The sequence below is a fragment of the Myxine glutinosa genome, chromosome 2 (genome assembly GCF_964187855.1).
Source record: "Myxine glutinosa chromosome 2, kmMyxGlut1.1, whole genome shotgun sequence".
NCBI lineage: Eukaryota > Metazoa > Chordata > Myxini > Myxiniformes > Myxinidae > Myxine > Myxine glutinosa.
Genome location: NC_136262.1, coordinates 115675280 through 115698357, shown reverse-complemented (window position 1 = coordinate 115698357; position 23078 = coordinate 115675280). Strand labels below are relative to the sequence as shown.

At 46.8% G+C, this 23078-nt stretch overlaps 1 protein-coding gene across 1 annotated transcript; it reads right to left on the bottom strand.

Annotated features, from left to right (window-relative positions):
• Positions 1 to 155: 155 nt before the first annotated feature.
• On the bottom strand, positions 156 to 9135 carry LOC137415795 (inhibitor of growth protein 5-like). The gene is made up of 8 exons (XM_068101316.2): positions 8862 to 9135; positions 8216 to 8287; positions 6930 to 7096; positions 5867 to 5984; positions 5524 to 5635; positions 3777 to 3921; positions 947 to 1008; positions 156 to 782 (listed from the first exon to the last, which is right to left on the bottom strand). Exons 1-8 carry the CDS (start codon positions 8896 to 8898, stop codon positions 743 to 745), a joined length of 753 nt encoding a protein of 250 aa, XP_067957417.1. The 5' UTR covers positions 8899 to 9135; the 3' UTR covers positions 156 to 742.
• Positions 9136 to 23078: the final 13943 nt, after the last annotated feature.

Below are 23078 nucleotides of genomic sequence, written 5' to 3'. Positions count from 1 at the left end.
GTCGTGTTACTCTAGATAACCTCACTTGGGGGAATGGGGGTTTTTCCCAGGTGCGAACCGTGCCGTGTTTCGGAACTACTACCTGGTGCACGACCTGAGAAGGACGTCGTGGACCCCACTCGAGGGGGAAACGGTCGTCATGGCAACAAGGAGGGTGCAGGTTTGCAATTGATGCTTTTTATTTGGTGAACTGGCAATGAAAAGAACGAATGTAAAACATCCAGAACGGCAAACGCACCCCAAGGTGGGGGCGGCACGGACCCCCTCGACACCACAACTACGAGGGAAGGACCCCTCGTTATGGAACCCACCCAGGTTTGAACAAGTGTACTCGATGTGCAACTGTTACACCTGCAGGTGTGTACAAGGTGTGCAGCATTATGTATATTACATGGTGATGCAAGGTACCTGCTCTGCTTCGAGCGACCAGTCGACCCTTGCAGGTGCTGATGACGTACATGTCTAAGTGTCAGGTGATAAAGTACATTAAGTGGCACAGTGGGGGTTTTTCTTTTTAAAGATGGCGGACAGGGTGTTAGTGCAGCAAGATGTGCTTGGCACGAAGGGAAGAGGGTCTCAAACCAGGAAGTGATTTTTACCCCACAATGTCAAATTGTCATAGAACGAGATGAAAATCCGTCGAGTCCGTTAACACTGATTAAACCGATGAGGATTTTCAAGGTAATACCTCCTTCCCCAGGTAGACCACAACCGCACACTCCCCTCGTTCGGATTGGTCCTATCACTTCTTCTTACGCTCTTGGGTACAGCGCGGGCAATACCTGCACACACCATTTTAACTGAGGGTTAAAAAGTCTTTATGAAATATCCACACACCAAGGTGTAAAAACTCAGGTAAATGGTTAAAGGTGAAAAGGAAATAAGTGGGTTGCAAATTGATAAATTGATGGAGATGAAGGAAGGATGTGGGTGTGGGTGTACTCACCATTTCCCCTTTGGTTTGGTGGTCAAGCCCACACAGGCAAAATGGAACCACTCGATGGAACACTAGAGAAATGGAGGGTGAGGGGGAATGGTACAGCAGGGGTTAATAACGGCACAAGGATGAGACAAGACTTGGGACAAAACTTTGTCTTTGTGCTTGATCACCGAGGAAAAAAAAATGGTGGAAGAAGCTGTGTTCATTGGTAGTGTCAGTTTGGGGGAGAGGTGGGTGGGAGCTGGGGGGAGGATGTGCTGTGTTGGGGTGAGGAGCATGACTTGTTTTGGGCGGGGGGGGGTGCAAAGGAGGAGCATGGGCTGGTGGGGATTGAGGTGGAACGTGGTTTCATGTGGGGGGGGGGGGGAGAGAGGTGAGGAGGAGAGTGGGGTGGTGGGGGGGACGGACGGAGGTGAGTAGGAGCATGGGCGGATGAGGATGAGGTGAGGAGCACGGGCTGGTGGGGATTGAGGTGGAACGTGGTTTCATGTGGGGGGGGAGAGGTGAGGAGGAGAATGGGCTGGGGGGGGGGCGGGACCAAGGTGAGGAGGAGTATGGGCTGATGAGGGTGAGGTGAGGAGGAGTATGGGCTGATGAGGGTGAGGTGAGGAGGAGAATGGGCTGATGAGGGTGAGGTGAGGAGGCGCATGGGCTGGTGGGGATTGAGGTGGAACGTGGTTTCATGTGGGGGGGGAGAGGTGAGGAGGAGAATGGGCTGGTGGGGGGGGGGCGGGACCAAGGTGAGGAGGAGTATGGGCTGATGAGGGTGAGGTGAGGAGGAGTATGGGCTGATGAGGGTGAGGTGAGCAGGAGCATGGGCTGGTGGGGATTGAGGTGGAACGTGGTTTCATGTGGGGGGGGGGGAGAGGTGAGGAGGAGAATGGGCTGGTGGGGGGGGCGGGGCCAAGGTGAGGAGGAGTATGGGCTGATGAGGGTGAGGTGAGGAGTATGGGCTGATGGTGAGGTGAGGAGGAGAATGGGCTGATGGTGAGGTGAGGAGGAGAATGGGCTGATGAGGGTGAGGTGAGGAGGAGCATGGGCTGGTGGGGATTGAGGTGGAACGTGGTTTCATGTGGGGGGGGAGAGGTGAGGAGGAAAATGGGCTGGTGGGGGGGGGGCAGAGGTGAGGAGGAAAATGGGCTGGTGGGGGGGGGGCAGAGGTGAGGAGGAGTATGGGCTGATGAGGGTGAGGTCAGGAGGAGTATGGGCTGATGGTGAGGTGAGGAGTATGGGCTGATGAGGGTTAGGTGAGTAGGAGCATGGGCTGATGAGGGTGCAGTGAGGAGGAGCATGGACTGATGAGGGTGAGGTGAGAAGGAGTATGGGCTGATGAGGGTGTGGTGAGGAGGAGTATGGGCTGATGAGGGTGAGGTGAGTAGGAGCATGGGCTGATGAGGGTGAGGTGAGGAGGAGCATGGGCTGGTGGGGGTTGAGGTGGAATGTGGTTTCATGGGGGGGGGGGGGGGGAGAGGTGAGGAGGAGAAAGGGGTGGTAGGGGTGGAGCAGGACGGAGGTGAGTAGGAGCATGGGCTGATGAGGTTGAGGTGAGGAGCACGGGCTGGTGGGGATTGAGGTGGAATGTGGTTTCATGTGGGGGGGGGAGGTGAGGAGGAGAATGGGCTGGTGAGGGGGGGGCGGGACCGAGGTGAGGAGGAGTATGGGCTGATGAGGGTGAGGTGAGGAGTATGGGCTGAGGGTGAGGTGAGGAGGAGAATGAGGGTGAGGTGAGGAGGAGCATGGGCTTGTGGGGATTGAGGTGGAACGTGGTTTCATGTGGGGGGGGGCGAGAGGTGAGGAGGAAAATGGGCTGGTGGGGGGGGGGGGCAGAGGTGAGGAGGAGAATGGGCTGATGAGGGTGAGGTCAGGAGGAGTATGGGCTGATGAGGGTGAAGTGAGGAGGAGTATCGGCTGATGGTGAGGTGAGGAGGAGTATGGGCTGATAAGGGTGAAGTGAGGAGTATGGGCTGATGATGAGGTGAGGAGGCGTATGGGCTGATGAGGGTTAGGTGAGTAGGAGCATGGGCTGATGAGGATGCAGTGAGGAGGAGTATGGACTGATGAGGGTGAGGTGATGAGGAGTATGGGCTGATGAGGGTGAGGTGAGGAGGAGTATGGGCTGATGAGGGTGAGGTGAGTAGGAGCATGGGCTGATGAGGGTGAGGTGAGGAGGAGTATGGGCTGATGAGGGTGAGGTGAGTAGGAGCATGGGCTGATGAGGGTTAGGTGAGTAGGAGCATGGGCTGATGAGGGTGAAGTGAGGAGGAGTATGGGTTGATGAGGGTGAGGTGAGTAGGAGCATGGGCTGATGAGGGTTAGGTGAGTAGGAGCATGGGCTGATGAGGATGCAGTGAGGAGGAGTATGGACTGATGAGGGTGAGGTGAGGAGGAGTATGGGCTGATGAGGGTGAGGTGAGGAGGAGTATGGGCTGATGAGGGTGAGGTGAGTAGGAGCATGGGCTGATGAGGGTGAGGTGAGGAGGAGCATGGGCTGATGAGGGTGAGGTGAGGAGGAGTATGGGCTGATGAGGGTGAGGTGAGTAGGAGCATGGGCTGATGAGGGTTAGGTGAGTAGGAGCATAGGCTGATGAGGGTGAAGTGAGGAGGAGTATGGGTTGATGAGGGTGAGGTGAGGAGTATGGGCTGATGAGGATGAGGTGAGGAGGAGTATGGGCTGATGAGGGTGAGGTGAGGAGGAGTATGGGCTGAGGGTGAGGTGAGGAGAAGCAAGGGCTGGTTGGGGTGAGGTGAGGTGGTGGGGGGTGGAAGAGCACGAGTTGGTGGGAGGGGAGGAGGAAGAGCGTGGGTCAGAATCACGTGAGTGATTTTTATTCCGTACATCTGGGTTGTCACAGCCGATCATCTCTCCATAGGAGACTTGATGGCAAAGGCAGTACGTGGGTTCATTGGGATCTACAGGCATGTCGAGCACATCTGAAGGATGCACAGCCATGCTGAACGGCAGTTGAGTTGCACTCTCCACCCTGATGAGAGAAGAAGAAGAAGAAGTAAATACATCCAAAGGAGAGAAGAAGAAGAAATAATTACGAATGGCAAGTTTTTACTTTATTCCTGCCTAAACTCTTGGTTAATGATGCTCCAACTCCATATTCATATTTTGTAGATATTTATGTTTTATTCTCATCAAATTCATGGAATGAAAGATTGTCTGCATTTGGTTAAAGGGCGAGTGTGGACAATTTACTCATTCACAGGATCCATGAACAGGTGATCGGCTCACAGAATGAAGTGGAATATGGTGAATTATCGGGGTCTGTGACGTTCTAATTTAGTAAAGTATCTGTAACCCACTCCAACTACTATAAGGCAACACCCAAGCATGTCCACCCCACACGCGCACCACACCCAAGCATGTCCACACCACACGTGCACCACACCCAAGCATGTCCACCCCACACGCGCACCACACCCAAGCATGTCCACACCACACGTGCACCACACCCAAGCATGTCCACCCCACACGTGCACCACACCCAAGCATGTCCACACCACACGTGCACCACACCCAAGCATGTCCACACCACACGTGCACCACACCCAAGCATGTCCACCCCACACGTGCACCACACCCAAGCATGTCCATACCACACGTGCACCACACCCAAGCATGTCCACACCACACGTGCACCACACCCAAGCATGTCCACACCACACGTGCACCACACCCAAGCATGTCCACACCACACGTGCACCACACCCAAGCATGTCCACACCACACGTGCACCACACCCAAGCATATCCACACCACACGTGCACCACACCCAAGCATGTCCACCCCATACACATGCACCACACCCAAGCATGTCCACCACACCCAAGCATGTCCACCCCACACGTGCACTACACCCAAGCATGTCCACCACACCCAAGCATATGCACCCCACACATGCACCACACTCAAGCCTGTCCACCCCACACGTGCACCACACCCAAGCATGTCCACCGCACACGTGCACCACACCCAAGCATGTCCACCCCACACGTGCGCCACACCAAAGCATGTCCACCCTACACGTGCACCACACCCAAGCATGTCCACCCCACACGTACACCACACACGACCATGTCCACGACACCCAAGCATGTCCACCCCACACGTGCACCACACCAAAGCATGTCCACCCCACACGTACACCACACACGACCATGTCCACGACACCCAAGCATGTCCACCCTATACGTGCACCACACCAAAGCATGTCCACCCCACACGACCATGTCCACGACACCCAAGCATGTCCACCCCACACGTGCACCGCACCCAAGCATGTCCACCCCACACGTGCACCGCACCCAAGCATGTCCACCCCACACATGCACCACACCCAAGCATGTCCACCCCACACATGCACCACACCCAAGCATGTCCACCCCACACATGCACCACACCCAAGCATGTCCACCCCACACATGCACCACACCCAAGCATGTCCACCCCACACATGCACCACACCCAAGCATGTCCACCCCACACGTGCACCACACCCAAGCATGTCCACCCCACATGTGCACCACACCCAAGAATGTCCACCCCACACATGCACCCCACCCAAGCCCCTTCTCACGGCTTTCCGAGCTTCAGTCTCTTTCTTCCTCCACCCCGGGGTGTTTCTTCTTCAGGAGCACGACCCCGACCCCTCCCAACTGCCCCCTTCTTTCTCTCCACACTCCGACCCTCTGCTCAAACACATTCAAAGGTCATTATCTCATGAGGAATGAAACAATTGGAATACCAAATGAAGGAAGCATCTTAATTTGCTGTCCAGACAACTGGGAACATACACTGACACCACAACCATCACCACCATGATCATTACAACTACCTTCTCCACCAAGTCACAGCGTCTGCCCAGTGCCCCCTTTAGTACCATCCCACATCCTGTGCACCCATTCCTGTGCTTGGCTCACTTTTGCTGGCACGTCCTGCTCCAGGTTCATAAAGCCCGACGGGTTCCAGCTGCTTCTCCTTGAGCTCTGCTTCAAAGCGTGCGAGGTCTGCATCTAGTCTTCGGATGTGTTTATCCACCTGGAGTGGGGGGGAATAAGGAAAAAAAGGGGGTTACGGAGGTCAGGGGAGAGTGGTAACTGGGGTTTGACAGAACATTTGCTCTCAGATTCCTCCATAATCCCATCTGTGCCTTTTCACTCTGCCCCGTAGACATAACGATCCGTGTGCAGGAGAACCTGAGATGACCTTTGTCCATCATCTTGCTTTGGCCACCACTGGGACGAAGGATACTCCTTTCTTTTCAGTTTTCATCTTCTGAGCCAAACAGCATTCCAAGTGACAAAGCCAAGCTTTGTGGTACAAAACCGCAACAAACAAAATCCATTCAGAGTAAAGGGGGGCCACAAACATAACCTGGAAAGCATCTAGGATCGTGTTCAGAATGTGCAGAGGAACTCCAGGAAAGGACGGGTGACCTTTTAAAGGGACGACGTAGACCATGTACTGGTTATAAATGGTGGGGTGCTATTATGGGCCATTCGACCCCTCACCTCTTCCACTTTATTGGGGGATGATTTTAGGACCTGGACACAAATAGTATCGTCCATGTGGAAGGTCACTCAGGGATGTAATGTCTACCTGATACTCATTTCCTAATTGATCGTACGGGTGGTTCCACCAACTCATGTGTACCTCTCGCCAACCACACGATTACTCTGAAATAATTTGATTATTCATGGTTGTTGAGTGGTGGTTAAGGGAATCCCCTGGTCAGTCATAAAGCATGAGACTGGAGGTGGAGGTTGGGGGGGTCCAGTTCACAAAATGTACATTATTGGTCGAGGGAGTTCACCTTAGCAGGTAAGGACATTATTCCAAGGTCGTGGGGATGATATTAATCCATCAGCATATCAAGCCAAATGGAGCTGGTAACCTCCTAGAGGTGGACAGCTAAAGGGCATGATCACGCACGGTCACACGAGTGAAGATGTGAAAGGGGTGTATCCGTAGACTGGGTCATACCATCTCGTAGGTTTGCATGGCGAGTTGAACCTTGTCGTCCCCGAACTCCCGGCATCGCGCGAACGCCGTTTGGATGCGCTGCAGGCGATCAAGACGGGCCGTGGGAGAAAGTACGGCCACAGAGGTCAAATACTCGCTCGCCAGGCCTTCGATCTCTGCCTTCAGGTCTGTGGAGGTCATGGAAATGAGTCAGGGGGGAATATGGGGTCAAGGAGGTCATGGGGGAATATAGGGTCAAAGGAGAGGTCATGGAAATGGGTCATGGTGGAATATGGGGTCAAGGTCATGGAAATTGGTCAAGGGGGAATATGGGGTCCATGATGGGTCATGGGGAATATAGGGTCAAGGAGAGGTCATTGAAATAGGTCATGGGGGAATAGGGTCAAGAGGTCATGGAAATGGGTCATGGTGGAATATGGGGTCGAGGTCATGGAAATTGGTCAGGGGGGAATATGGGGTCCATGATGGGTCATGGGGAATTATAGGGTCAAGGAGAGGTCATTGAAATAGGTCATGGGGGAATATGGGGTCAAGAGGTCATGGAAATGGGTCAGGGGGAATATGGGGTCCATGACAGGACATGGAAATGAGTCGGGGAATATAGGGTCAATGAGAGGTCATGGAAATGGGTCATGGGGGAATATGGGCTCAGAAGGTCATGGGAATGGGTCAGGGGGGAATATGGGGCCCATGACAGGACATGGAAATGAGTCAGGGGGCAATATGGGTCCATGACAGGACATGGAAATGAGTCAGGTGGGATATGGGGTCAAGGAGGTCATGGAAATGGGTCAGGGGGCAATATGGGGTCCATGACAGGCCATGGAAATGAGTCAGGGGGCAATATGGGGTCCATGACAGGACATGGAAATGAGTCAGGGGGAATATAGGGTCAAGGAGAGATTATGGAAATGGGTCATGGGGGAATATGTGGTCAAGGAGAGGTCATGGGGGATTATGGGGTCAAGAGGTCATGGAAATGGGTCGGAGAATATGGGATCAAGCAGGGGTCATGGAAATGGGTCAGGTGGGATATGGGGTCAAGGAGGTCATGGAAATGCGTCAGGGGGAATATGGGGTCAAGGATAGGTCATGCACATATGTACGATTCCCAATGGTTGGTCTGTTTACCCCCTCCCCGTACCCCCATACTTCCCCGTACTTGCTCCCTCCCTGTACCTGCGTGTTAACCACTAACCACCAGCAACCACCCGAAACATAAGGAAGTCCCTTAAAAACACATTCCTGTGCACAACCAGCAGGGGTAACCAAAGGGTTCGACCCACCCTCGGTGCGCTGGTCCAAGTCCCTCATCAAATGGAAGTTCCTTTGCAATTCATTAGGAAGATTCTCGATGCCTGACAAGGAGAGGATGAGAAAAGAGGAGCAAAAGAGGTTAGGAAGAGGAAGAGCCCGGTAGGTGAATATTTAATTAGTTATTAAAGCATACGAAGTGCACAAGGACAGACAGCTCTGTAACCATAACAACCATCACTCAGAGAGGGATTCTTTACTCGCAAATACTTCCGGAAAGGATAGCCGGCTTCACCCCAAGCTCCCCTTTCCTGGTCACAGCAAAAAAACCAAGTGGAATCTGATTGGCTGCGCCGGGAATCGAACCCCCAGATTACATGAGAACCGAGAGAAACGCAGACATCTCACGGTCTCATTTGAATTAGAGCGACATGGTCACGGTCCAGGGTAACCATGACGACCAAGACCGGTCACGGATCGCACCCTTGAGGCACAATAACAGTTACAAACACGAAGTTTAAGGGTAACTAGCGATTCATTATCAACTGGTGCGGAAACACTGATGGAAATTACATTTCCGGGTTTTTTAATTTAAACCAAGACCGTGACGGTACAAATCCCGTTGGAGCACTCGAAACCGCGGCGACGCCTCCATTAAACTCCCTCAACCCTCCTCACTGTCCAAGTAATGCTCCAGGTACATGGCAGTCGCCATGTTGCGGCTGTCGTGATGACGTCCTGTTCACGTCAGAGTCCGTCACGCGAATACGTCACCAATGGGGCCTGAACTCGTGGTTCTTCACTCCCGTGCTCCCCATGCTCTCGACCTTTCCCACTCCCCCCGTCCTTCCCCACTTCCTCCTCCCGTGCTCCCTCGCCCCCCCCCCGTGCTTCCTCGCTCCCCCGTGCTTCCTCCCTCCCCCGTGTTTCCTCCCTCCCCCGTGTGTCCTCCCTCCCCCGTGCTCCCTCGCTCCCCCCGTGCTTCCTCGCCTCCCCCATGCTCCCTCGCCGTGTTCCCTCACCCCCCGTGCTCCCTCTCCCCGTGCCTGCCCCCGTGCTCCTCCCCGTGCTTCCTCGCCCACTCACCCGTGCTTCCTCGCCCACTCACCCGTGCTTCCTCGCCCACTCACCCGTGCTTCCTAACTCCCCCCCCGTGCTTCCTCACTCCCCCCGTGCTCCCTCGCTCCCCCCGTGCTCCCTGGCTCCCCCCGTGCTCCGTCGCTCCCCCCATGCTCCCTCACTCCCCCCGTGCTCCCTCGCCCACTCCCCCGTGCTTCTTCACTCCCCCCGTGATTCCTCGCTCCCCCCGTGCTCCCTCGCTCCCCCCGTGCTCCGTCGCTCCCCCCGTGCTCCCTCACTCCCCCCGTGCTCCCTCGCCCACTCCCCCGTGCTTCCTCGCTCCCCCCGTGCTCCCTCGCTCCCCCCGTGCTCCCTCGCTCCCCCCGTGCTCCCTCGCCCCCCGTCGTTTTCTCCTCCCCCTTGCTCCTCCGTGCTCCAATTCGATGCAGGAGACCATTCGGTCCATCATGTGTGCGTCACATCAACACCAGATTATATTATGATTCTTGTTCATTCCTGTGACGCTTCATGACCGAAATAATGAGGAAAAATAAACATGAAAACGTTTTAAGTAGATGAAGAATTTATTAAAAACGACGTTTATAAAATATAACGAAGCGAAGGTTTTCCGACCTGGGCCTGGTGCTGACGTCATGGTCTCCATGGTAACTGTTCAGACCGCGTCCGTGCTTGGTGAAACTGTCATGGCGGTGCAGGGTGAGCACCACGGTGTTATTGTCAAACTTGCGAGGTACCTGTGCTGCTGTGCAGGTGCTATGCACAGGTGGGAGCACGTAGTCTTAAAAAAGAACATTTGGAGAAATTCTATGAAAACTCCCACCTGGTCTAGGACATCTACAAGGATCCTCAAACTGCACAGAAATCTGGTGGGGCCGACCCCAAAACTGGGAGGAGCACAGTGTAAACTCGATGTACCTTGAAGGGTAAAGATGATAACGGTGGTGATGGTGTTGCCTGGAGAGAGGTGATTGGCTGTTATGTTACAATGAAGAAAACGTGTTATTACAGGAAATTAGCAAAAGTTATTGCGCTACCATGGTGTGACGTCACGGAAAGGTATTCGCGGATAATGCGGGAACAATGTGGAAACATGGAGAATGTTCCCACATGCGGAAAACGGCAAAAATGATTCCGATTGGCGACCAAGCTCGCTCTGTCCCCGCCCTTTTCACACGTCATTTACTCATTTTCCTTCAAACTCAATCTCGATATTTTCATTCCAAACAGCATCATTCCAAACAAATGAACACCGTTAAATGGGGTGAATAGGGACGGTCACTAATACAAAAAAAGAATAATCAGGAATCACTAATACAAATCCTGAGTCTCCAACTTATTACTAAATTGATAGCTCAGGTGGATGCACGTAATATGCACCTGTAGCGGGATAGCACAGCTCCCACACACCCAAAAAAAAAACACGGAGCCAATGGAAAAAAATATGGGATAAAACGTTTCTCCAAACTTTCCCGATTTCTTGATTATTCTTTTTTGTATTAGTGACTGTCCCTATTGACCCGTAAAACGGGGTGAATAGGGACAGCCATAACAATCCTATTTATTCCTATTTAACCCAGATATGGGGTTAATACGGACTATAAGTTGCTTTTTTTTTTTTTAAACAAGAGAACACTTTCAACCCAAATATCAACAAATCAGTCTGGTTATCAATTTTCAGCGAAAAAGTTTCCGAACTTTTTTCTGTTTGTGTCCCGATGCACCCCATTTTACGGAACCAAACCAACAACATTGTTGTGACATCCCAAGCATTCAGAGACGTGAAGTTCCCAGCATTACATAGGTCGTGGATTTTAGGAAGTCTTTTTTTTTTTGTATACTGAATCGAGGCTCGTGAAAGAGCTGACAACCGCGAGGGAAAGACAGTACAGGGGGACCGCGAGGGAAAGACAGCACAGGGGGACCATGAGGGAAAGACAGCACAGGGGGACCATGAGGGAAAGACAGCACAGGGGGACCATGAGGGAAAGACTGTACAGGGGGACCATGAGGGAAAGACTGTACAGGGGGACCATGAGGGAAAGACAGCACAGGGGGACCGCGAGGGAAAGACAGCACAGGGGGACCACGAGGGAAAGACAGCACAGGGGGACCATGAGGGAAAGACAGCACAGGGGGACCATGAGGGAAAGACTGTACAGGGGGACCATGAGGGAAAGACAGTACAGGGGGACCGCGAGGGAAAGACAGTACAGGGGGACCGCGAGGGAAAGACTGTACAGGGGGACCATGAGGGAAAGACAGCACAGGGGGACCGCGAGGGAAAGACAGCACAGGGGGACCATGAGGGAAAGACAGCACAGGGGGACCGCGAGGGAAAGACAGCACAGGGGGACCGCGAGGGAAAGACAGCACAGGGGGACCGCGAGGGAAAGACAGCACAGGGGGACCGCGAGGGAAAGACAGTACAGGGGGACCGCGAGGGAAAGACAGCACAGGGGGACCGCGAGGGAAAGACAGCACAGGGGGACCACGAGGGACATGGTGTGTTAAACATGTGTGTTAAACAAACACCACACATGTCTTGTGTTAAACATGCCCCGATCAGCATGACTAAATGTTAGTAAAACTAAGGGAGTTATCGTGGATTTTAAGAAGTCTTGTGTTACACATGCCCCTATCAGCATTACTGAATGTTAGTAAAACTAAGGGAGTTATTGTGGATTTTAGGAAGTCTTGTGTTACACATGCCCCTATCAGCATTACTAAATGTTAGTAAAACTAAGGGAGTTATCGTGGATTTTAGGAAGTCTTGTGTTACACATGCCCCGATCAGCATGACTAAATGTTAGTAAAACTAAGGGAGTTATCGTGGATTTTAAGAAGTCTTGTATTACACATGCCCCTATCAGCATTACTAAATGTTAGTAAAACTAAGGGAGTTATTGTGGATTTTAGGAAGTCTTGTGTTACACATGCCCCTATCAGCATTACTAAATGTTAGTAAAACTAAGGGAGTTATCGTGGATTTTAGGAAGTCTTGTGTTAAACATGCCCCTATCAGCATTACTAAATGTTAGTAAAACTAAGGGAGTTATCATGGATTTTAGGAAGTCTTGTGTTGCACATGCCCCTGTCAGCATTACTGAATGTTAGTAAAACTAAGGGAGTTATCGTGGATTTTAGGAAGTCTTGTGTTAAACATGCCCCTATCAGCATTACTGAATGTAAGTAAAACTAAGGGAGTTATCATGGATTTTAGGAAGTCTTGTGTTAAACATGCCACTATCAGCATCACTGAATGTTAGTAAAACAAAGGGAGTTATCATGGATTTTAGGAAGTCTTGTGTTACACATGCCCCGATCAGCATTACTAAATGTTAGTAAAACTAAGGGAGTTATCGTGGATTTTAGGAAGTCTTGTGTTACACATGCCCCTATCACCTTTACTAAATGTTAGTAAAACTAAGGGAGTTATCGTGGATTTTAGGAAGTCTTGTGTTAAACATGCCGCTATCAGCATTACTGAATGTTAGTAAAACTAAGGAAGTTATCGTGGATTTTAGGAAGTCTTGTGTTAAACATGTCCCTATCAGCATTACTAAATGTTAGTAAAACCAAGGAAGTTTTCGTGGATTTTAGGAAGTCTTGTGTTAAACATGCCCCTATCAGCATTACTGAATGTTAGTAAAACTAAGGAAGTTATCGTGGATTTTAGGAAGTCTTGTGTTAAACATGCGCCTATCAGCATTACTGAATGTTAGTAAAACTAAGGAAGTTATTGTGGATTTTAGGAAGTCTTGTGTTAAACATGCCCCTATCAGCATCACTGAATGTTAGTAAAACTAAGGGAGTTATCGTGGATTTTAGGAAGTCTTGTGTTACACATGCTCCTATCAGCATTACTGAATGTTAGTAAAACAAAGGAAGTTATCGTGGATTTTAGGAAGTCTTGTGTTAAACATGCCCCTATCAGCATTAATGAATGTTAGTAAAACTAAAGGAGTTATCGTTGATTTTCGGAAGTCTTGTGTTACACATGCTCCTATCAGCATTACTGAATGTTCGTAAAACTAAGGAAGTTGTCGTGGATTTTAGGAAGTCTTGTGTTACACATGCCCCTATCAGCATTACTGAATGTTAGTAAAACTAAGGGAGTTATCGTTGATTTTAGAGAGTCTTGTGTTAAACATGCCCCTATCAGCATTACTGAATGTTAGTAAAACTAAGGGAGTTATCGTTGATTTTAGAGAGTCTTGTGTTAACCATGCCCCTTTCAGCATTACTGAATGTTCGTAAAACTAAGCGAGTTATCGTTGATTTTAGGAAGTCTTGTGTTAAACATGCCCCTATCAGCATTACTGAATGTTAGTAAAACTAAGGGAGTTATCGTTGATTTTAGGAAGTCTTGTGTTACACATGCCCCTATCAGCATTACTGAATGTTAGTAAAACTAAGGGAGTTATCGTTGATTTTAGAAAGTCTTGTGTTAAACATGCTCCAATCAGCATTACTGAATGTCAGTAAAACTAAGGGAGTTATCGTTGATTTTAGGAAGTCGTGTTACACATGCCCCTATCAGCATCACTGAATGTTCGTAAAACTAAGGAAGTTATCGTTGATTTTAGAGAGTCTTGTGTTACACATGCTCCTACCAGCATTACTGAATGTTAGTAAAACTAGGGAGTTATCGTCGATTTTAGGAAGTCTTGTGTTGCACATGCCCCTATCAGCATTACTAAATGTTAGTAAAACTAAGGAAGTTATCGTTGATTTTACAGAATCTTGTGTTACACATGCCCCTATCAGTATTACTGAATGTTAGCAAAACTAAGGGAGTTATCGTCGATTTTAGGAAGTCTTGTGTTGCACATGCCCCTATCAGCATTACTAAATGTTAGTAAAACTAAGGGAGTTATCGTGGATTTTAGGAAGTCTTGTGTTACACATGCCCCGATCAGCATGACTAAATGTTAGTAAAACTAAGGGAGTTATCGTGGATTTTAAGAAGTCTTGTGTTACACATGCCCCTATCAGCATTACTAAATGTTAGTAAAACTAAGGGAGTTATTGTGGATTTTAGGAAGTCTTGTGTTACACATGCCCCTATCAGCATTACTAAATGTTAGTAAAACTAAGGGAGTTATCGTGGATTTTAGGAAGTCTTGTGTTAAACATGCCCCTATCAGCATTACTAAATGTTAGTAAAACTAAGGAAGTTATCGTGGATTTTAGGAAGTCTTGTATTACACATGCCCCTATCAGCATTACTAAATGTTAGTAAAACTAAGGGAGTTATCGTGGATTTTAGGAAGTCTTGTGTTGCACATGCCCCTGCCAGCATTACTGAATGTTAGTAAAACTAAGGGAGTTATCGTGGATTTTAGGAAGTCTTGTGTTAAACATGCCCCTATCAGCATTACTGAATGTTAGTAAAACTAAGGGAGTTATCATGGATTTTAGGAAGTCTTGTGTTAAACATGCCACTATCAGCATCACTGAATGTTAGTAAAACAAAGGGAGTTATCATGGATTTTAGGAAGTCTTGTGTTACACATGCCCCGATCAGCATTACTAAATGTTAGTAAAACTAAGGGAGTTATCGTAGATTTTAGGAAGTCTTGTGTTACACATGCCCCTATCAGCTTTACTAAATGTTAGTAAAACTAAGGGAGTTATCGTGGATTTTAGGAAGTCTTGTGTTAAACATGCCGCTATCAGCATTACTGAATGTTAGTAAAACTAAGGAAGTTATCGTGGATTTTAGGAAGTCTTGTGTTAAACATGCCCCTATCAGCATTAATGAATGTTAGTAAAACTAAAGGAGTTATCGTTGATTTTCGGAAGTCTTGTGTTACACATGCCCCTATCAGCATTACTAAATGTTAGTAAAACCAAGGAAGTTATCGTGGATTTTAGGAAGTCTTGTGTTAAACATGCCCCTATCAGCATTACTGAATGTTAGTAAAACTAAGGAAGTTATCGTGGATTTTAGGAAGTCTTGTGTTAAACATGCGCCTATCAGCATTACTGAATGTTAGTAAAACTAAGGAAGTTATCGTGGATTTTAGGAAGTCTTGTGTTAAACATGCCCCTATCAGCATCACTGAATGTTAGTAAAACTAAGGGAGTTATCATGGATTTTAGGAAGTCTTGTGTTACACATGCTCCTATCAGCATTACTGAATGTTAGTAAAACAAAGGAAGTTATCGTGGATTTTAGGAAGTCTTGTGTTAAACATGCCCCTATCAGCATTAATGAATGTTAGTAAAACTAAAGGAGTTATCGTTGATTTTCGGAAGTCTTGTGTTACACATGCTCCTATCAGCATTACTGAATGTTCGTAAAACTAAGGAAGTTGTCGTGGATTTTAGGAAGTCTTGTGTTACACATGCCCCTATCAGCATTACTGAATGTTAGTAAAACTAAGGGAGTTATCGTTGATTTTAGAGAGTCTTGTGTTAAACATGCCCCTATCAGCATTACTGAATGTTAGTAAAACTAAGGGAGTTATCGTTGATTTTAGAGAGTCTTGTGTTAACCATGCCCCTTTCAGCATTACTGAATGTTCGTAAAACTAAGCGAGTTATCGTTGATTTTAGAGAGTCTTGTGTTACACATGCCCCTATCAGCATTACTGAATGTTAGTAAAACTAAGGGAGTTATCGTTGATTTTAGAGAGTCTTGTGTTAAACATGCCCCTATCAGCATTACTGAATGTTAGTAAAACTAAGGGAGTTATCGTTGATTTTAGGACGTCTTGTGTTACACATGCCCCTATCAGCATTACTGAATGTTAGTAAAACTAAGGGAGTTATCGTTGATTTTAGAAAGTCTTGTGTTAAACATGCTCCAATCAGCATTACTGAATGTCAGTAAAACTAAGGGAGTTATCGTTGATTTTAGGAAGTCGTGTTACACATGCCCCTATCAGCATCACTGAATGTTCGTAAAACTAAGGAAGTTATCGTTGATTTTAGAGAGTCTTGTGTTACACATGCTCCTACCAGCATTACTGAATGTTAGTAAATCTAAGGGAGTTATCGTCGATTTTAGGAAGTCTTGTGTTGCACATGCCCCTATCAGCATTACTAAATGTTACTAAAACTAAGGAAGTTATCGTTGATTTTAGAGAATCTTGTGTTACACATGCCCCTATCAGTATTACTGAATGTTAGTAAAACTAAGGGAGTTATCGTCGATTTTAGGAAGTCTTGTGTTGCACATGCCCCTATCAGCATTACTAAATGTTAGTAAAACTAAGGGAGTTGTCGTTGATTTTAGGAAGTCTTGTGTTACACATGCCCCTGTCAGTTATTACTGAATGTCAGTAAAACTAAGGAAGTTATCGTTGATTTTAGAGAGTCTTGTGTTAAACATGCTCCTATCAGCATTACTGAATGTCAGTAAAACTAAGGAAGTTATCGTTGATTTTAGAGAGTCTTGTGTAAAACATGCCCCGATCAGCATTACTGAATGTTCGTAAAACTAAGGAAGTTATCGTTGATTTTAGGAAGTCTTGTGTTACACATGCCCCTCTCAGTATTACTGAATGTTAGTAAAACTAAGGAAGTTATCGTGGATTTTAGGAAGTCTTGTGTTGCACATGCTTCTCTCAGCATTACTGAATGTTAGTAAAACTAAGGAAGTTATCGTGAATTTTAGGAAGTCTTGTGTTACACATGCTCCTATCAGCATTACTGAATGTTAGTAAAACTAAGGGAGTTATCGTGGATTTTAGGAAGTCTTGTGTTACACATGCTCCTATCAGCATTACTGAATGTTAGTAAAACTAAGGGAGTTATCGTTGATTTTAGAGAGTATTGTGTTAAACATGCCCCTATCAGCATTACTGAATGTGAGTAAAACTAAGGGAGTTATCGTGGATTTTAGGAAGTCTTGTGTTACACATGCTCCTATCAGCATTACTGAATGTTCGTAAAACGAAGGGAGTTATCGTTGATTTTAGAGAGTCTTGTGTTAAACATGCCCCTATCAGCATTACTGAATGTTAGTAAAACGAAGGAAGTTATCGTTGATTTCAGGAAGTCTTGTGTTACACATGCTCCTGTCAGCATTACTGAATGTTCGTAAAACTAAGGGATTTATCATTGATTTTAGAGAGTCTTGTGTTACACATGTCCCTATCAGCATTACTGAATGTTAGTAAAACTAAGGGAGTTATCGTTGATTTTAGAGAGTCTTGTGTTAAACATGCTCCGATCAGCATTACTGAATGTTAGTAAAACTAAGGGAGTTATCGTTGATTTTAGGAAGTCTTGTGTTACACATGCCCCTAACAGCATTACTGAATGTTAGTAAAACTAAGGAAGTTATCGTGGATTTTAGGAAGTCTTGTGTTACACATGCCCCATCAGCATTACTGAATATTAGTAAAACTAAGGAAGATATCGTGGATTTTAGAGAGTCTTGTGTTACACATGCCCCTATCAGCATTACTGAATATTAGTAAAACTAAGGGAGTTATCGTAGATTTTAGAGAGTCTTGTGTTACACATGCTCCTATCAGCATTACTGAATGTTAGTAAAACTAAGGGAGTTATCGTGGATTTTAGGAAGTCTTGTGTTAAACATGCTCCTATCAGCATTACTAGATGTTAGTAAAACTAAGGAAGTTATCGTGAATTTTAGGAAGTCTTGTGTTACACATGCCCCTATCAGCATTACTGAATGTTAGTAAAACTAAGGAAGTTATCGTGGATTTTAGGAAGTCTTGTGTTACACATGCCCCAATCAGCATTACTGAATGTTAATAAAACCAAGGAAGTTATCGTGAATTTTAGGAAGTCTTGTGTTAAACATGCCCCTATCAGCATTACTGAATGTTAGTAAAACTAAGGAAGTTATCGTGGATTTTAGGAAGTCTTGTGTTAAACATGCCCCAAAAAGCATCACTGAATGTTAGTAAAACTAAGGGAGTTGTCGTTGATTTTAGAGAGTCTTGTGTTAAACATGCCCCTATCAGCATTACTGAATGTTAGTAAAACTAAGGGAGTTATCGTTGATTTTAGAGAGTCTTGTGTTAACCATGCCCCTTTCAGCATTACTGAATGTTCGTAAAACTAAGCGAGTTATCGTTGATTTTAGAGAGTCTTGTGTTACACATGCCCCTATCAGCATTACTGAATGTTAGTAAAACTAAGGGAGTTATCGTTGATTTTAGAGAGTCTTGTGTTAAACATGCCCCTATCAGCATTACTGAATGTTAGTAAAACTAAGGGAGTTATCGTGGATTTTAGGAAGTCTTGTGTTGCACATGCCCCTGTCAGCATTACTGAATGTTAGTAAAACTAAGGGAGTTATCGTGGATTTTAGGAAGTCTTGTGTTAAACATGCCCCTATCAGCATTACTGAATGTTAGTAAAACTAAGGGAGTTATCGTTGATTTTAGAGAGTCTTGTGTTAAACATGCCCCTATCAGCATTACTGAATGTTAGTAAAACTAAGGGAGTTATCGTGGATTTTAGGAAGTCTTGTGTTAAACATGCCCCTATCAGCATTAATGAATGTTAGTAAAACTAAGGGAGTTATCGTGGATTTTAGGAAGTCTTGTGTTAAACATGCCACTATCAGCATCACTGAATGTTAGTAAAACAAAGGGAGTTATCATGGATTTTAGGAAGTCTTGTGTTACACATGCCCCGATCAGCATTACTAAATGTTAGTAAAACTAAGGGAGTTATCGTGGATTTTAGGAAGTCTTGTGTTACACATGCCCCTATCAGCATTACTAGATGTTAGTAAAACTAAGGGAATTATCGTGGATTTTAGGAAGTCTTGTGTTAAACATGCCCCTATCAGCATTACTGAATGTTAGTAAAACTAAGGAAGTTATCGTGGATTTTAGGAAGTCTTGTGTTAAACATGTCCCTATCAGCATTACTAAATGTTAGTAAAACCAAGGAAGTTATCGTGGATTTTATGAAGTCTTGTGTTAAACATGCCCCTATCAGCATTACTGAATGTTAGTAAAACTAAGGAAGTTATCGTGGATTTTAGGAAGTCTTGTGTTAAACATGCGCCTATCAGCATTACTGAATGTTAGTAAAACTAAGGAAGTTATCGTGGATTTTAGGAAGTCTTGTGTTAAACATGCCCCTATCAGCATCACTGAATGTTAGTAAAACTAAGGGAGTTATCGTGGATTTTAGGAAGTCTTGTGTTACACATGCTCCTATCAGCATTACTGAATGTTAGTAAAACAAAGGAAGTTATCGTGGATTTTAGGAAGTCTTGTGTTAAACATGCCCCTATCAGCATTAATGAATGTTAGTAAAACTAAAGGAGTTATCGTTGATTTTCGGAAGTCTTGTGTTACACATGCTCCTATCAGCATTACTGAATGTTCGTAAAACTAAGGAAGTTGTCGTGGATTTTAGGAAGTCTTGTGTTACACATGCCCCTATCAGCATTACTGAATGTTAGTAAAACTAAGGGAGTTATCGTTGATTTTAGAGAGTCTTGTGTTAAACATGCCCCTATCAGCATTACTGAATGTTAGTAAAACTAAGGGAGTTATCGTTGATTTTAGAGAGTCTTGTGTTAACCATGCCCCTTTCAGCATTACTGAATGTTCGTAAAACTAAGCGAGTTATCGTTGATTTTAGAGAGTCTTGTGTTACACATGCCCCTATCAGCATTACTGAATATTAGTAAAACTAAGGAAGATATCGTGGATTTTAGAGAGTCTTGTGTTACACATGCCCCTATCAGCATTACTGAATATTAGTAAAACTAAGGGAGTTATCGTAGATTTTAGAGAGTCTTGTGTTACACATGCTCCTATCAGCATTACTGAATGTTAGTAAAACTAAGGGAGTTATCGTGGATTTTAGGAAGTCTTGTGTTAAACATGCTCCTATCAGCATTACTAGATGTTAGTAAAACTAAGGAAGTTATCGTGAATTTTAGGAAGTCTTGTGTTACACATGCCCCTATCAGCATTACTGAATGTTAGTAAAACTAAGGAAGTTATCGTGGATTTTAGGAAGTCTTGTGTTACACATGCCCCAATCAGCATTACTGAATGTTAATAAAACCAAGGAAGTTATCGTGAATTTTAGGAAGTCTTGTGTTAAACATGCCCCTATCAGCATTACTGAATGTTAGTAAAACTAAGGAAGTTATCGTGGATTTTAGGAAGTCTTTTAGGATTCCTTAATATCTCTTCCTGGTTACTCCCTCCTCCGGTATGATAGACCTGAGCCTCGGCCTGGTGGTGGGGTGGCTATCTTTGTCAAAAACTCTCTTCCTCACTCTCCTTGCACTGCTCTCTTTCCTCCTCACCCGCAGGAGTACCTCTGGTTACGGCTTCCTCTCCACTCCCACCTTTTGTTCATATGTGTTCTGTACCGTCCCCCAAACAGTGATGACTCCACCTACATTTCAATGTCTGACAACATGGACCAACTTCTATCCACTCATCCCAACTCTCTCTTCCTCATATGTGGTGACTTCAACTGTCATCATGCCACCTGGTTGGGTGTGGGTTCCTCTCTCACTAGTCATGGCACCTCAGCAAAGGACTTCTGTGACTCACTGGGATTGACACAATCTGTCAATTTCCCGACCCGGATCTCAGCCAATGGAGTATCTTCTCTTCTAGACTTGGTTATGACAAACTTCCCTGCTAATGTCTGCTGCTCTTCTTCTGCTCCAATCGGTTCTTCTGATCATGTGCTTGTCAAAGTGGACATCTCTCTGGCCATTCTCAGAGAGCCTCCTCAGCGTCGACGAGTCTGGCATTTCACTCAGGCCGACTGGGACGGTCTTCAAGCAGCCATCAATCGTCTGGATTGGTCTCCCATCTCCACTGCCTCTGACATCAATTCTTCCTGGGAATTCTTCCAAAGCAAACTGATCTCTCTCATGCACAGATTTATCCCATCTCGCCTTCAATTGTCTTACCCTTCCTCCCGTCCATGGTACACTGAATCTTGTGGTGAGGCAGTTGCCCTGAAACAACTTGCCTTTGCCTCTTGGAAGGCGAATCCAACTGAAGGAAATCTCAGTTCCTTCCACCAAGCTCGGAACAAGTGTGTGTCTACCCTCAGGAGTGCCAGGAAGCACTATCTCTCCTCACTCAAGAATGAACTCTCAAACCTGTCTCCTTCCTCCAAATCCTGGTGGCGTCTGGTCAAATCCGTTTCTGGTGTTTGTTCCCCCTCCATCCCCTCCCTTACCTCAAATGGCCACACAGTTGACATCGCACGTGACAAAGCCGAATGCCTCAACTCTGTGTTCGCCTCGAAATCCTTAGTCCCAAACCCATCTCTCTCTGTTCCCACCTTTCGCAGTCGAACCCAACTGCTCCTGGACTCTGTGTCCTTCTCTCCTGACAAGGTGGAGGAGTTTTTGTCAAACCTCGACTCTGATTCTGCAACTGGACCAGACGGCATCAGCCCACGGGTCTTAAAATCCTGCTCTGCCGCTCTATCTCACCCTCTCTCTGTTCTTTTCACCCTATCTTTTGCTCAAGGTCATCTGCCAGCATCCTGGAAATCAGCTAACATTACCGCTTTACACAAAAAAGGTGCAAAAACAGATCCTTGCAACTACAGACCAATCAGCCTGCTCCCAATTATCAGCAAAGTCATGGAATCCATCATTGCTTCGGATATGAAATCTTTCCTCTTCTCCAATGGCTTGATCTCTGATCATCAATTTGGTCTCAGACCAGGTCACTCTACTCTGGACATGCTGCTTCTGCTGTCTCAACAATGGATGGAGGTCCTCAATGCCAAACAGGAAATCAGAGCTGTCTCCCTTGACATATCAAGGGCCTTTGATACGGTCTGGCACCCAGCTCTGCTCACCAAACTCTCCTCCTATGGTATCCATGGAAATCTCCATGCATGGCTTGCGGACTTCCTCTCTGGTCGTAGTCAACGTGTGGCCCTGAATGGATTTCTCTCATCTCCCCTTCCTGTTCAGGCTGGAGTTCCCCAAGGAAGTGTGCTGGGCCCTGTGCTTTTTCTGGTCTTTATCAATGATCTCTCTGACTCTCTGGAAAATCCTCTCTATCTCTTTGCTGATGACTCCACTCTCTGCCGCTCCATTCCTCTTCCCTCAGATCGGCTGTCTGCAGCCTCCTCACTCTCTGAAGACCTGGACAAAATCACAGACTGGTCAAACAAGTGGAACATGTCTTTCAATCCTGCCAAATCTCACTCTCTTACTATGTCTCTCCGAAAAGATCGACTGGACAACCCTCCCATCTACTTTCTCAACAATCCTCTCCAAGAAGTTCTGTCACTCAAGCTTTTGGGTCTCACTATCTGCCATGATCTTTCTTGGGAAAACCACATTTCCAAGCTGGCCTCCAAAGCCAGTCGCCGACTGGGCATCCTCCGTCGTGCGAAGTCCTTCCTCGGCACACCTGAGCTCCTCACCACTTACAAGGCTTTCATCCGCAGCTCAATGGAATACTGTTCTCCCCTATGGGCTGGTGCTCCTGCCTCACACCTGGCTCGGCTTCACGCTGTTGAATCCAAAGCTTTCAAAATCATTGGAATCTCCCGCGATGAAGCTATCTCTGAGGGCCTTTCACTCACTCACCGCAGGCAGGTAGGTGGTCTTTCTGTCTTCTACCGACTCCTCTCCGGCCTTGCTCCCCCAGCTCTCTCTGTGCTCTGTCCCCCAAATATTCCTACAGGTCGCACAAGATCTGCCAGCAACCCTCTGATGGTTAAACTGCCGAAATCTCGGCTTTCTGCTCACCTTCACTCTTTCATTCCTCTTTTCTCCCGCCTGTGGAACAAACTCCCACACTCCCTTCAATCCCTCTCCTCCCTCCAGGTCTTTAAAACAGCTGTTCACCACCATCTCTTATCTTC

What these genes read in the sequence shown, in the direction of transcription:
- LOC137415795 (XM_068101316.2), bottom strand. Translation starts at nt 8,898, where the DNA reads ATGGCGACTGCCATGTACCTGGAGCATTACTTGGACA. An exon ending in CCTGGAGCATTACTTGGACA is followed by an intron (nt 8,288 to 8,861) that starts GTGAGGAGGGTT and finishes TCTCCTTGTCAG; the next exon opens with GCATCGAGAATCTTCCTAAT. An exon ending in ACCAAACCAAAGGGGAAATG is followed by an intron (nt 783 to 946) that starts GTGAGTACACCC and finishes TGGTGTGTGCAG; the next exon opens with GTATTGCCCGCGCTGTACCC.